The sequence below is a fragment of the Anabrus simplex genome, chromosome 3, assembly GCF_040414725.1.
Source record: "Anabrus simplex isolate iqAnaSimp1 chromosome 3, ASM4041472v1, whole genome shotgun sequence".
Lineage (NCBI taxonomy): Eukaryota > Metazoa > Arthropoda > Insecta > Orthoptera > Tettigoniidae > Anabrus > Anabrus simplex.
The window spans coordinates 67,945,338-67,958,133 of NC_090267.1; the positions used below are offsets into that span (position 1 = coordinate 67,945,338).

The 12,796-nt window shown below is 39.4% G+C and overlaps 1 protein-coding gene across 1 annotated transcript in view; it reads right to left on the reverse strand.

Annotated features, from left to right (window-relative positions):
• Nucleotides 1-12,796, reverse strand: part of LOC136866656 (trichohyalin) — a 185,328-nt gene that overhangs the window by 69,121 nt on the left and 103,411 nt on the right. Inside the window, exon 13 of the mRNA XM_067143774.2 lies at nucleotides 12,362-12,523. Within this exon, the coding sequence (XP_066999875.2) occupies nucleotides 12,362-12,523 (162 nt within the window). The remainder of the gene's footprint in view (nucleotides 1-12,361; nucleotides 12,524-12,796) is intronic.

Sequence of the window (12,796 nt, forward strand, 5' to 3'; positions counted from 1 at the left end):
GAATATATTTTGTTCTATCAAATTAATTTATCCAGGATAAATGAGAACCCTGACTTGCCCATCCACTCCAACATTCCTGACCTTCAGAGGAACGGGGTGAAATCTAGACATCCGCCAGTTAAGTTCGCTCAGGAGTTCACAGAAGACAATTTCAACCCCCATGCCCAATGGAAGGAAGAATGGATCTCAAAAACAGGTGAACATCTCTGGCCTTTCTTCCCACATAATTCAAGGTCTAATCTCCCAAGAAGAACTTGGACCATCCTTAATAGGATTCGATGTGGTCATGGAGTCTGTGCCGCGTCCGTGTATAAATGGGGAAAGATACAATCCCACGAGTGTGACTGTGGTGCTCCTTTTCAAAACATCGACCACACTGTAAAGGAGTGTAGCAGAAGAGCCTACCCTGGAGATTGGTTTGATTTTCTAGAGGCCAATACAAAGACTCTAGAATGGATAACAACTTTGGACATTAAAATATAATGTACTTACTTTCCTGTCTCTGTACATATATGCCATACGATAAATAAATAAATAAACAAATCGTTTTATTTCCATGGTAGAATTAGATAACCTCAAATTTAATGGGGAAACAAAACAACAATCTACTGTTCACAGAATCTATATGCAGAGGTGCCAACCTTTGAAGTGGGTTATCAGTAATCCCATTTTTAACCCCCCCCCCCGCCAAAAACTTTTACGAGTTAAATCCAAAGCACCCCGTTTGCCCTACAGCAATCTATTCTAAAGTATATCATATAACACAATAAAATTTGCTCATTACCTGTTAGTTCTGCGATAAAAAATTCTTTGTAGCTTTTTTCGCACCCAGCAGCTGCTTTTCGGTGTAGGTTTTCTTGTAACATACTTCCCCCTGAGATGACATTTTCGTCTTCAGAACCATAAGCGATTCCAGTGTAGATGTACTTAGTGTAGGCCTGAATTCTGTCTGATTTTTCCTAACAACACTGAAAACTCTTTCTGTGGGAGAGTTACTATGAGGTACACTTAGTACTGCAAATACAACATTACTTAAGGTTTTATACTTAATCTGTCCACTTTCATTTTTAAGCTCTGCAATCTTGCCCCAATTCACATCAATGTTAGGTCCATGTACAATATATTCCGGGAAAGTATCACACTGGTAAACTGCAAATTCCTCTTCAAGTTTGTCATGTTCACTTTCTTTGACCAAAGTTGGGAATCGTCGAACAAAGTATTCAAGAGATGAATAGGAAACCTTCGTTCTGAGAGAGATGTCTACAACTTCGGCATGATGAAGAAATACATCATCAAGGGGAAATTTCCTGGTAATGTAACTGCAAGCTCCAATATAAAACTCTCTTACAGAATTATAAAACATCTCTTCATCACAGTCATTATCTTTCAAGTATGCCCTAGCTTTTGCTCCAATTACCAAGTCCTCTTTGGCTTTCTGGTATTTCCTCCTCTTGAATTCAACACTCAAAAGGGAGGTAGATTCTGACTGAAGAGAACATGGCTGAACAAATCTGACCAATAGGTCAGTTAAAAGACCAGTAAGTTTCCTCCTAAGAAGATGTATGGCTGGAGCATCTTGTTGCAGAAATATATTCACAGAGTTAAAAACAGGAAGTGTACTCTGAAGAAAGTAGCAAAACAGTTTTGTGTGTGGGTCTTGTATGAAAGATTTCACAGTTTCAAATTGCTTGGTGGTCTCACTTTTATGGTGTGTCTCACTACAAAACATGAGTGTCAAAGCTTCCCACTGCTCAAGAACTCTATCAATAGACTGAAGAAGCGAGAGCCAACGGGTACTAACATATTTCAAAATTTTGTGACCCTCTGTGCCACAAACAGCCTGATAAACTTTCAACGTGTTTTGTCTTTTAGAACTCTTGTCAAGATAGTAATATAACTGAACCAAAAAGTTCTCTACATTGACTGGCAATTGGGCTGATGCTTTTTGCGCACAGATGTGTATGAGATGACATGAACAACCCGGGACATAAACAGAAGAATGCCTGTCCTTCACAAATTTGGCAACACCTTTATTTGCCCCTATCATTGTGTATGCATTGTCAGATGAAAAAGAAATGCAATTTTCCCATGGAATGGCTAAAGAAGACAATTCACTATTAATTACAGAGAAAATTTCCTCACCAGTATTGTCAGTACTCTCTAACAATAACAATAGAAGAGTTGATATTTGACCTCTCTGAGCATTAAAGAAAGAGACAACTATAGGATAAAGTTTAACTGCATTTGAATCCGTACTACCATCAGTAGCCAAGGAAAAAGGCGTTATTTGCAAAAGTTCACTTAATTCCTGTTTTGCCTCAGATGCCGTGTATTGAACTAAAGCAGAGGTTTTAGTTCTTGCACAACCATATTTCTGAGATATTTTTGAGTCGGGGAACATTGATCTAAACAAATTTCCAGTGTGGTCTGAAACTGATAGCGGAATATTATGCTCCAAAAGAAATGATGTGAACAATAATTTGGCATTTGTCACCGCAGTTTGATTACTTTTTACGAAGAACGATGAAACAGACTGGTTTCGTAATTTTGATTCACCGTATGTGTGATGTTTCTTGGATTCTATGTGTCTTCTGCAATCATCTCGTCCACCGTGAGCCACAGAGAAATCACACGAACACACACTACAGAACACGTGGTTTTCACTAACACGTGAGGCAAGCAAGCATGGCCATTCCTTTGTGTAACCGTCTCGATATTTCTGTAACACTGCTGTCTTCTTAGAAGAAGATGCAATTTGACAATTGCTCCGCTTCATTTCACAAAACCAATCACTACTTTTCAAATCAACGTCTAGGATAATTAGAATTGAAATGCGCTAAATATACGAGTATACCATTCTTTCTACGAACACAACAGGAGAGCCGAATGTGCGCACTTGGAGAACAGCAAAGCAAGGAGTAGCGAGTTGGCAAGGAGTAGGGCCTACCTCACGGCCGACTTGATACGTCACGTCTTTCCCGCGTCATTCTAGCTAAGAGAGCAGCGTATATCTATGTAGCTGGCCGTGATTTCACAACGCTCGCGGGAAACAAAAGGAAGCGACGACCAAATAACTGCCAAATATGTTTGGTAGCCAGCGTACAAGCATTGAAACGAGGCGGGTTGACCAGTAATGCTCTAAGAGATTGAACATTTTTTACTTCTTTCCTTTTTTTCGCAGAAATTAATTTTTATCGTGACAAGGTTGCCTTTCCGTAATAATTTCCCCTTCGACCGTAATGCCGTAATCGCGAAGTGAAATCCGTAATCATTACGGACAATCCGTAATAGTTGGCACCTCTGTATATGGTATGTTCTCAAAAGTAAGCTTATTAACCCACACCCTAGAGATATTCAAGACTCTCATTCTATTATTGCTGCACTGAGTTGTAGCTGGCGCCCATCAAATATTGTATGTGTAAGTAATCAGGTAAGAACTAAGTGCGAGTACAAGGTCCAACGATTGAGTATTATATTTAATAAATATTAATTTTTATATTTTTCATTATAATTCAGATTTGATATATGTTTTTAAAGAAAGTCAGTGAGTGAGGAACTTCTCAATTTTAAATAGAGAATCAAAGTCATCTTGTGAGCGTTATTATTATTATCTTATTATCATCATCATCATCATCATCATCATCATCATCATCATTGTTACCATGTCACTGGTTTCTATATGCAGGCGCCTCGGAATGCCCGTGTCGTTGCTGAGACGATGTCTCGAGGTGCTCCAAGGTCTCGGACTCCCCCATCGTGTTCATCTGCTCACTACTCTCAACCTCACCTTGGATGTTCATAGAAGCAACAGTCTCCTCATCACGTGACTTACTATTGCCTTCCTTGTCCATCTTTGGTTCACTAGTAATAGTACATTATCTCAAATTAATTCCCCTCTTCAAATCCCTTGACATACCCCCAAAATAAAAATATGTATCACAAAATTACACTCCTGACATTTACCGGTTATAATTCCGCTAGCTTATATGTGCATACTCTTTCCAAAATTAACCTATGATATGCTGTCATTCAAAACAAGTTCTGAACTGATTCGAGCCCCACGTTGGGCGCCAAATTGAGAAGTTCCTGACTCACTTACTTTCTTTAAAAACATATATCAAATCTGAATTATAAGGAAAAATATGAAAATTCATATTCATTAAATAAAATACTCGTCGGACCTTGTACTCACACTTAATTCTTACCTGATTACTTACACATACAATATTTGACAGGCGCCAGCTACAACTCAGTGCAGCAATAATAGAATGACAGTCTTGAATATCTCTAGGGTGTAGGGTAATAAGCTTACTTCTGACAACATACCATATAGATTCTGTGAAAAGGAGATTGTCGTTTTGTTTCCCCATTAAATTTGAGGTTATCTAATTCTACCATGGAAATAAAACGATAAATTAATTTGATAGAACAAAATATATTCTTTAAATTATTTCAATGAAAATAGTAAGATTGGCTGCCATAAAACAAATGAGAATATAAAAGTATGACATAACTGAAAGAAACTAGGCATTAATTTGAATTCCTCTTGACCGGACATTTAAAAGTTATACAAAAAATGTATCCCTCACTGGTTTACTTGACTGTACCTTCAACACTTTGAGTGTAATTACGACGTATTCCTTTGAGTTGGTGTTTGCTCTACGTGTATCGAGCCTAATTTGGTGATGTATCCTTTTTGTTTCACTGACAACTAAGTATCCATGTAACTGCTGCTTCTCCATCCAGATACTGACTACTATCATATCAGTACAACACTTCTAGGCAAATGTCTCCTTCTAAATGACTTCCATGGCTAGTCTCTCCTTCTATGTAACTTCAACTAACTAACTAACTAACTGACCGACTGAGGCCTCTCCATCCCTTTGACTGACGCTATAAGACACAGGTCCTAGTATTTATAACCTTGGTTGACACACCTACACAATCTCCAAAAATAGGAATGATATTCCTCCCACCCAACTAAAAATGTTACACACTACAGTGAAATTGCCTGGGGCACTCTAGGTTTCTCCAAAAAAATGAGCTCACCGCTAAATGCACTCATTGACAGAGAGATGACTCGGCAGTTACGCTAGCAGTATTACCCAATGTTGTAAAGTCACAAGTTATTACACACAATATTTCTACATCTGATATACAGCATCTCATACAGTACATGTCTTTAGTGCTAATCTACACACACGTGTGTATGTATATATATATATATGTATGTATGTATATATATATATATACAGGGTGAAGCGAAATTTGTGCACTCGGGCGTCGCAGCGTGACTCCTCACATGAGAGCAATAAAAAAAGAGTCTCTCACAAAAGTTCGTCCTGCGAATATATCCGGGAGGAAAAGGACGTTGAAGAGTGGCAATCTGGCAACACTGTAACCACGTGTAGGGTAACTACCTCTGTCAGCACATATTAGCAGTGCTGTACAGTTGGTGCAGTGGATAGAGTTTTGGGTTAGCATGCAGGAGGTCGAGGGGTCAATCCTGGGTTGAGGTGTATGTTTTTTTTATTTTGTAAATGTAGTCCAGGTGGTATGGTATCTGGCATCTTAATCGTTAACAGCGATTGCAGCGGGCCATCTAGAAACCATTTGCACTTACATTCTACAATCCTAGAAAATGACGAACATTCATTTTCATTGGTCAGCTTTGAAAGACGCCCTTTCCACGTCGTGGGCCTGAATTTATTCTCACCACTTCATCTACTAGATGCTTTACAACGTGTTCAGGATTACTAAATTTTGTAAATGTAGGATACATGTGACGGTGTCTTACTGTATTACAGTATGTAATGTCTGATGGAAATTAGCAAATAAAAAAAAGCGCCTCAACCCATGATCGAACCCTCGACCTCCTGCATGCTAACCCAAAACTGTATCCACTGCACCAATTGTACAGCACGACTAGTATGTGCCGACAGAGGTAGTTACCCTACATGTGGTTACAGTGTTGCCAAATTGCCACTCTTCAATGTTCTTTTTCTGCCGGATACACTCGCAGGACGAACTTTTGTGAGAGACATTTTTTATTGCTGGCATGTGAGGAGTCGCACTACGACGCCTGAGTGCACGAATTATAATAATAATAATAATAATAATAATAATAATAATAATAATAATAATAATAACAATAATAATAATAATAATAATAATAATAATACAGATATCACTTTGTAACAGGATTTGAACCGTTAGAGTACTGTAGTAGTGTTGTCGGGTCGATGGATGCAGAGTGGGTCTCAACTCACAAGTGGCCACGGCTGGGCATGGTAAAACAGCTCTGCACTCTGACCGGCCAACCGAGCAGAGGAGGGGTGACCATGGCTCTACCGTGGCTCTATGCCTCTGCATTCTGGAGACAGAACAAGGCTGAGAATGGTTATCCATGGTTTTCCATTCTCCTGCACTAAGGTGAATGCCAGTACAGTTCCTAGTATAGGCCACGGCTGCCCACCACCCTCACCTTCTCTGAGCATCCCCTTCACCGTAACAAATCTCCCGGCCTGGGAGGCAGAGTTACCACCTAAGAGGCCCGCCTCCCCCTTCAGGGGAGAAACAAAAACATTTTAGTGGTAGTAGTGGTGTCACTACTGGCATGCTAGCCGGCCAGTGTCTTGGGAAGGTGCGGTATCCAACTGATGAGCCCATGCCGCACTGTGGCGAAACACTGGTAATTTTTGACAATTGAGTTTCCTGAATTTTATTTAACTGAAAGAGAATTTAACACACACTGAATGGAACACAATAGAAAAGAGGAACATAGCATTTTTCACCGATTCCCTTAATTATTTACGCATCTATTGGTATTGACCATATCACAAAGAAACAAGAAACACACGATGTGTACTTCATCATCATGGGAGTATGAGTCATCGAAAGAACTGTCATCGGAACTACTTTCTGTAAGACATAGCACAATTGGTTCAAAGGCCATATCATTAACACACCGCTTGCGTCAGTCTTCTTCTTATAAGACTTCTGCATGTCAGAAACATTTCATCCAGTCCTCTGTAGTCACTCTGTCAAAAGCATCATGCAGCAGCTTCTCAACACCTATTTTTGAAGTTTTGTTGTGATCAGCTACCTCACCTCTGATTTACATCCAGATTAGTTCCATTGGGTTGTACTGAACATGGTATGGAGGCAGACGAATGACTTTGTGACCCTTTTCTTGTGCTATTTTATCAAGGTCATATGTTTTTGGCACATTTTTTATTTCCAATGTCTTTAAGATGTCATCCCTGGTTTCTTCTACTGTGAATGTTATATCATATTTTCTGTGCCACTCTTGAATGTCTGCCTTCTTTCACTTTGAAAGTGGCATTCTGTTTGCATGAACTGAATGATAACTTGCATTATCTATTACAATAATGGACCTTTCTTCCAGCAACATCAGAAAGTCAACAAACCACTCCTTAAATACAGCATCATTCATTTCAGTGTGATAAAACAAATTTAGCAAGTGTTTCTTAGAGTGAAATACCAATTTACACTCCTTCAAAAATCCTGTTATTGCTGATCCAACATGAAATATGATGATCCAACCTCCTATTCCCACTGACACCTTCAGTCCATCTTGTTCAAGCGAATGTTGCCAAATCATTTTCCTGCTGTGATTGCTGTGATTTTGGTTCACAAATGTTTCATCTAAATAAAATACAATACTAAGAGCTTCTTTTTTTACAGCAATCATTTTACTGAAAAGTTTTGCAAGTGCACAAGCTACATCTCTTCTTTCCATCAAAAACCTTATCCATAGTTGCTCTTTCTATACCTAAAACCCACACTTCTCAAGATATTTAACACGGTCTTCTTTGAACCCTGAAAGTTCTCAGCCGGTGGATACTCTCCACAATCATAAAAACTAAAGAGAGATTTACACACTACTTCTTTAACGAAAGCATCTAATCCAGTTATATTTTCTTTTCTCTTTTAAAGCACTTCTGCAGCATTTAAAGTGGAGCTCATATCCTTCAGTATAGTCTATTGCCCTTTTAATGTTCTGAACAATAGTTTACCGAGCTCGATAGCTTCAGTCGCTTAAGTGCAGCCAGTATCCAGTAATCGGGAGATAGTGGGTTCGAGCCCCACTGTCGGCAGCCCTGAAGATGGTTTTCCGTGGTTTCCCATTTTCACACCAGGCAAATGCCGGGGTTGTACCTTAATTAAGGCCACGGCCGCTTCCTTCCAATTCCTAGGCCTTTCCTATCCCATCGTCGCCATAAGATATATCTGTGTCGGTGCGACATAAAGCAAATAGCAAAAACAAAACAAAAAAACAAAAGAAAAACAATAGTTTTAGCTACTCCCACATGCATCTTCAGTCGTTTTTTTTAACTTGCTTGAAATTTAAGTTTGGAAAAATCTGTAAAAATGTGCTATAATACCTTTACATTGTTTATTGGTGTTCCTGGCAGTGGCATATGAGGAACATCCTCATTATCACTGTCACAAGTGTACAAAGTAGAAGACAAACTTAACAAGATCACTGCTGTCAAACAACTACAAAGTCTCGGGTTAAGATAAAGTAGATGGCTGAAGGTATGGTGAAATAGAGAGGCAGCATCGTTGGTCGAGGGGTGGAAAGTGAAACGGTGTACCGGTTGTTTTTCAGGCCTGCAATGATGTGTATGAGCCATAGTAATGCCATCTCTCCTATATAACTAAATCCGTATTTACTCGTGTATTAGACCCCCCCCTGGCTTTTCGAGACGAAGAAAATGAAAAAATAAATCTCGCCTATAAGACCCCCCAACATTATTCGTCAGAGAACGATGACGATTCCGCTTCGAAGCGGGTACAAGTCTTATTGCAGCTCTGATGACATCGCACAAATTTGTGAATAGTTTCATCCGTACGACCTACGCAATGAAAAATGCGTCGAATCCATGCGGTACATCTGTGTTTCGTAGTTAAGAAATGTCCGCCTCTGTACGTCTACTGCAGCTCTGATGACGTCGCACAAATAGATGAATAGGCCCAGCTTCGAGTCCAACCCGCACATTGCAAGCACGCATCAGTCATGCTATATGTCTTGTTTTGTAGTTAATAATGTCTGCCAGCGTAATGGCTAGCACAATTAGTTACTGTTTTCGGGGGTCTGACTTCGATTCCCCGTACTGTACTGCCAGAGATTTATGAATGGCAGGAAGGCTGATATGCGGTAAAAGTGGTACCTGTAACTCCCCTCCACTAGGCGTGTGTCTAAAAAGAGCTGTATCACCTCGGGATGAGGAAAAGAGATTACTTTAGTTGAGAAATATTCGCGGTTGTTGCTATTTATACAGCAGGCGAGATCATTTTCGAGGTTGTTGCTATTTATACAGCAGGCGAAATCATTAACAAAGTGGTCGTTTAATATCTCGTAACTCGGGCCATTATAGGTAGCCTATACAGGGTTATTCACCTAACATGTTACACGGAAATAACTTCTAAACCATTAAAGATATCGGCATTCTGTTTTCCTATTCGCAAATGGTACCCAGGGTCTTAAAATAACGTGCTACTTAGTCTCATGGGGGTGATTAACAACCGAGATATTGATACTAACTCTATATTTTTAAATGGAACGGCACAAATGCATACAGCTGGTTTAAAAGTTCATCTGCGCACAAGTTCAAATATGTAAGTATTTTCAAAATCGGACAATTACTTTTTGAGATATAAGTAAGAACAGCATGCGCTGTTTTGCATGCCGCATCAGACGGCGTGAAGTGGGGCAAGGACATATTGAGGCGCAAGCAGTTTCCTGGGAGTGAGTTCAGCCACAGAATGGATACCAGGCATGTAAGCACCTCGTACACATGTGATGGGTTTGCAAAGTGTGTATAACAGGCGAACACATGACAAGACAGGGAGGGTTGATGTGTTCAAAAGGAATAAAATAAGCACTTTGCCTTGAAAGGAACATAACAAAAGCTATAATTCTCACTGGTTTTAGTGTTCAGTTCATACTACTCTATAAGTTGAGAAATAAACATAACACAAAACACCGGAAGAGGTCCTTCCAGAAAAGCAAATGTTCAGAGCTGATCGTGGTGAGATGGTAGCAACACCATTACTTATGTTTTATTTTACACACATTAATCTCCGCAGAGCTCCAGCGCGACTGTAGTAGCGTGCATTCGGGAGAGCGTAGGTTTGAGTCCTGCCTCGCCCAACCTGAAAGTGATTTTCATGGCCTCCCATGTTCAACACCAGGCAAATACCGGATAGGTACCTTTGTGATAGGCCCCAGCCAACTTCCTTTCCAAATCCTCCCCATTCCCATCCATGGGAGAAAACACTAAACTGAGCGCAACCTGTTACATGTCAAAACAAAACAATACAACTTTAATCTCCCTTCCCCGTTGTGTGTTTGCCAGTCATACAATAACGTCGCACACCCAGGGTATGTTACGGTACACCACATTATGTTTACAGTACACCCTGGTATCCATTCTGTGGGTGGAACCAAGGCCAAGAAGCAGCTTGCGCCTCAGTATGTCCTTACCCGACCTCACGCTGTCTGATGCGGCATGCAAAACCGCGCATGCTGTTCTTATTTATATCTCAAAAAGTAATTGTCCGATTTTAAAAATTCTTACATATTTGAACTTGTACGCAGTTGAACTTTTAGGCCAGCTGTATGAATTTGTGCCATTCCATTTTAAAATATGGAGTTAGTATCAATATCTCGGTTATTAATCACCCCATGAGACTAAGTAGCACATTATTTTACAAGACCCTGGATACCATTCACGAATATGAAAACAGAATGCCGATATCTTTAATGGTTTAGAAGTTATTTCTGTGTAACATGTTAGGTGAATAACCCTGTATATTTGGAGAAAAGTAAGTTTAAAACGTGATAAAAGCTATCCAATTAAAACGATCGTTTTACTCGGTATGCGTTAATAAAAAGAGACAAAGAACGTACAAAATTAAACATTATGATAATAAAACTCATTAACGCCACACCTGTAGATATCTATAAAAGCAGTATATTTTCCTGTTATTTTTTTTTATTTTTTACGTTGAACTTTTGGCACTATCAGGGCGATAATATACCTAACCTAAACAACGTTGTCTGTCTTATCTCATGGACAGCTGTTTACGCAAATCCTGATGTGATAAATGTAGAGAACGAGCATGAAATATACTCAAAAATAAGGCTCTGTTTCAACAGCCGCAGTTATCAAAAGAATGTTTCCAGTTACTATGTATTACATTCGGAAGTACAACTCGTAACATACGCTAGTTAGTTATCAGATGATGGTTTGGCATGCCTTCTACAGTACGGCTTTATTCGGAAGGAGTGGCTTCTGCTACATATACACCAACTGGTAATATCAGAGACCATCTAGGAATAGATTTACACTGTTTAGACTCTATAGTCGGGAACAAAATTATTTTTAAAAGGTTCAAAAAGACGGGACCTCGCATGCTCTTGATTGCAGTGCATGGCTCGAAGAGAATGAACAATAAAGCATGGCTGACGCGACTGACGAGAGATAGCAGTGAAGATGACATCACTTAGAATGGCGACACGCCGGTAGCAAGGCAGGGAAGTTGGCGGCGCAAGGCGGTAATTCAAATGAAAGCAGTGATCAGGTTTACTGTGTGGTAGGCCTACTGCTGAACTGACAGAGACAAATGACTGGCCATTAAGTTCTTTTGTATCAATATTTAATTATATGATAACACGATACCCTTATCCCTTCCTTCTACGGGATCGAGTATGAAGTGAGACGAATCTTCGTAGCGAGTTTTTACGGCCGTATGCCCTTCCCGACGTCAACCTCACCAGAGGAATTAATGAGATGTATCGAATGACATGATATGAGCAACTAAAACGGACTTTTATACGTACCGTAGGCCTAAAATTCGTGTTCACCATTTTTTGTCTTTTTACGTTTAGAAACACTGCCTTCCGACGAAAATAGCCAGTATAAATTAAATACATTCTAAGTTTGTTAAATAATAGTATAGAATGTTTACACATACAATTTACAGCTCTTCATAACCTAGAAGTCATGTGTTCGCTGCACAAAATTTTGAGGTTATCGCATATTAGACCCCCTTTATTATTTTTGGCTGTAGAAGTGGGAAAAAAAGGGGTCTAATACGCAAGTAAATACGGTAGTGATACACAGCTTTTAGAGTGCACACCAACCAGCAAAATATTACTCCTCAGTACTCTGAGAGTTAATGAACTTTCCCATGATAGTTTCCATTTCCTACTATGTACATGCAAATAACAATATAAATGAACTATTATAAAAAGCCTCATTATTATCAGTGTTTCAAAATTTGAATGGAGAAGAACAGTGTTCAAACAGTTTATGTCCACTACACTTACCGTGGTAAAGAGCGTGAGTTGGGCACAGAATCTCTTAACACTGAACTACTTGGGTGTGAATCTTCAACAGACTGAACCCTCTCTTGATGTGAACTGGGTAACTGCTGAATTCTATCTCGAGATGAACCTCTTAATGGCTGATTTCTCTGTAATAACTCCTTCCTGTAACATTTTTTTTTTTTTAATTGCGCCCTTAAATCTGAATCATGAAAGGGATATAAAAATAGGATGATCTATGAAATAGTTCAACAACAATAAAGGTGTTTTAATTTGTTCCACCTATTCAATACTTTTATTTCACTTATAGTGGTTACATAAATAGACTCTGAGTCAGAGCCAACAGACGGGCAGCAACCAACACGACAGTAGATAACAAATAACAACTTCCACTAACATAAAACATTATTTCTGCATCTACTGACATTTCCTGGCAAG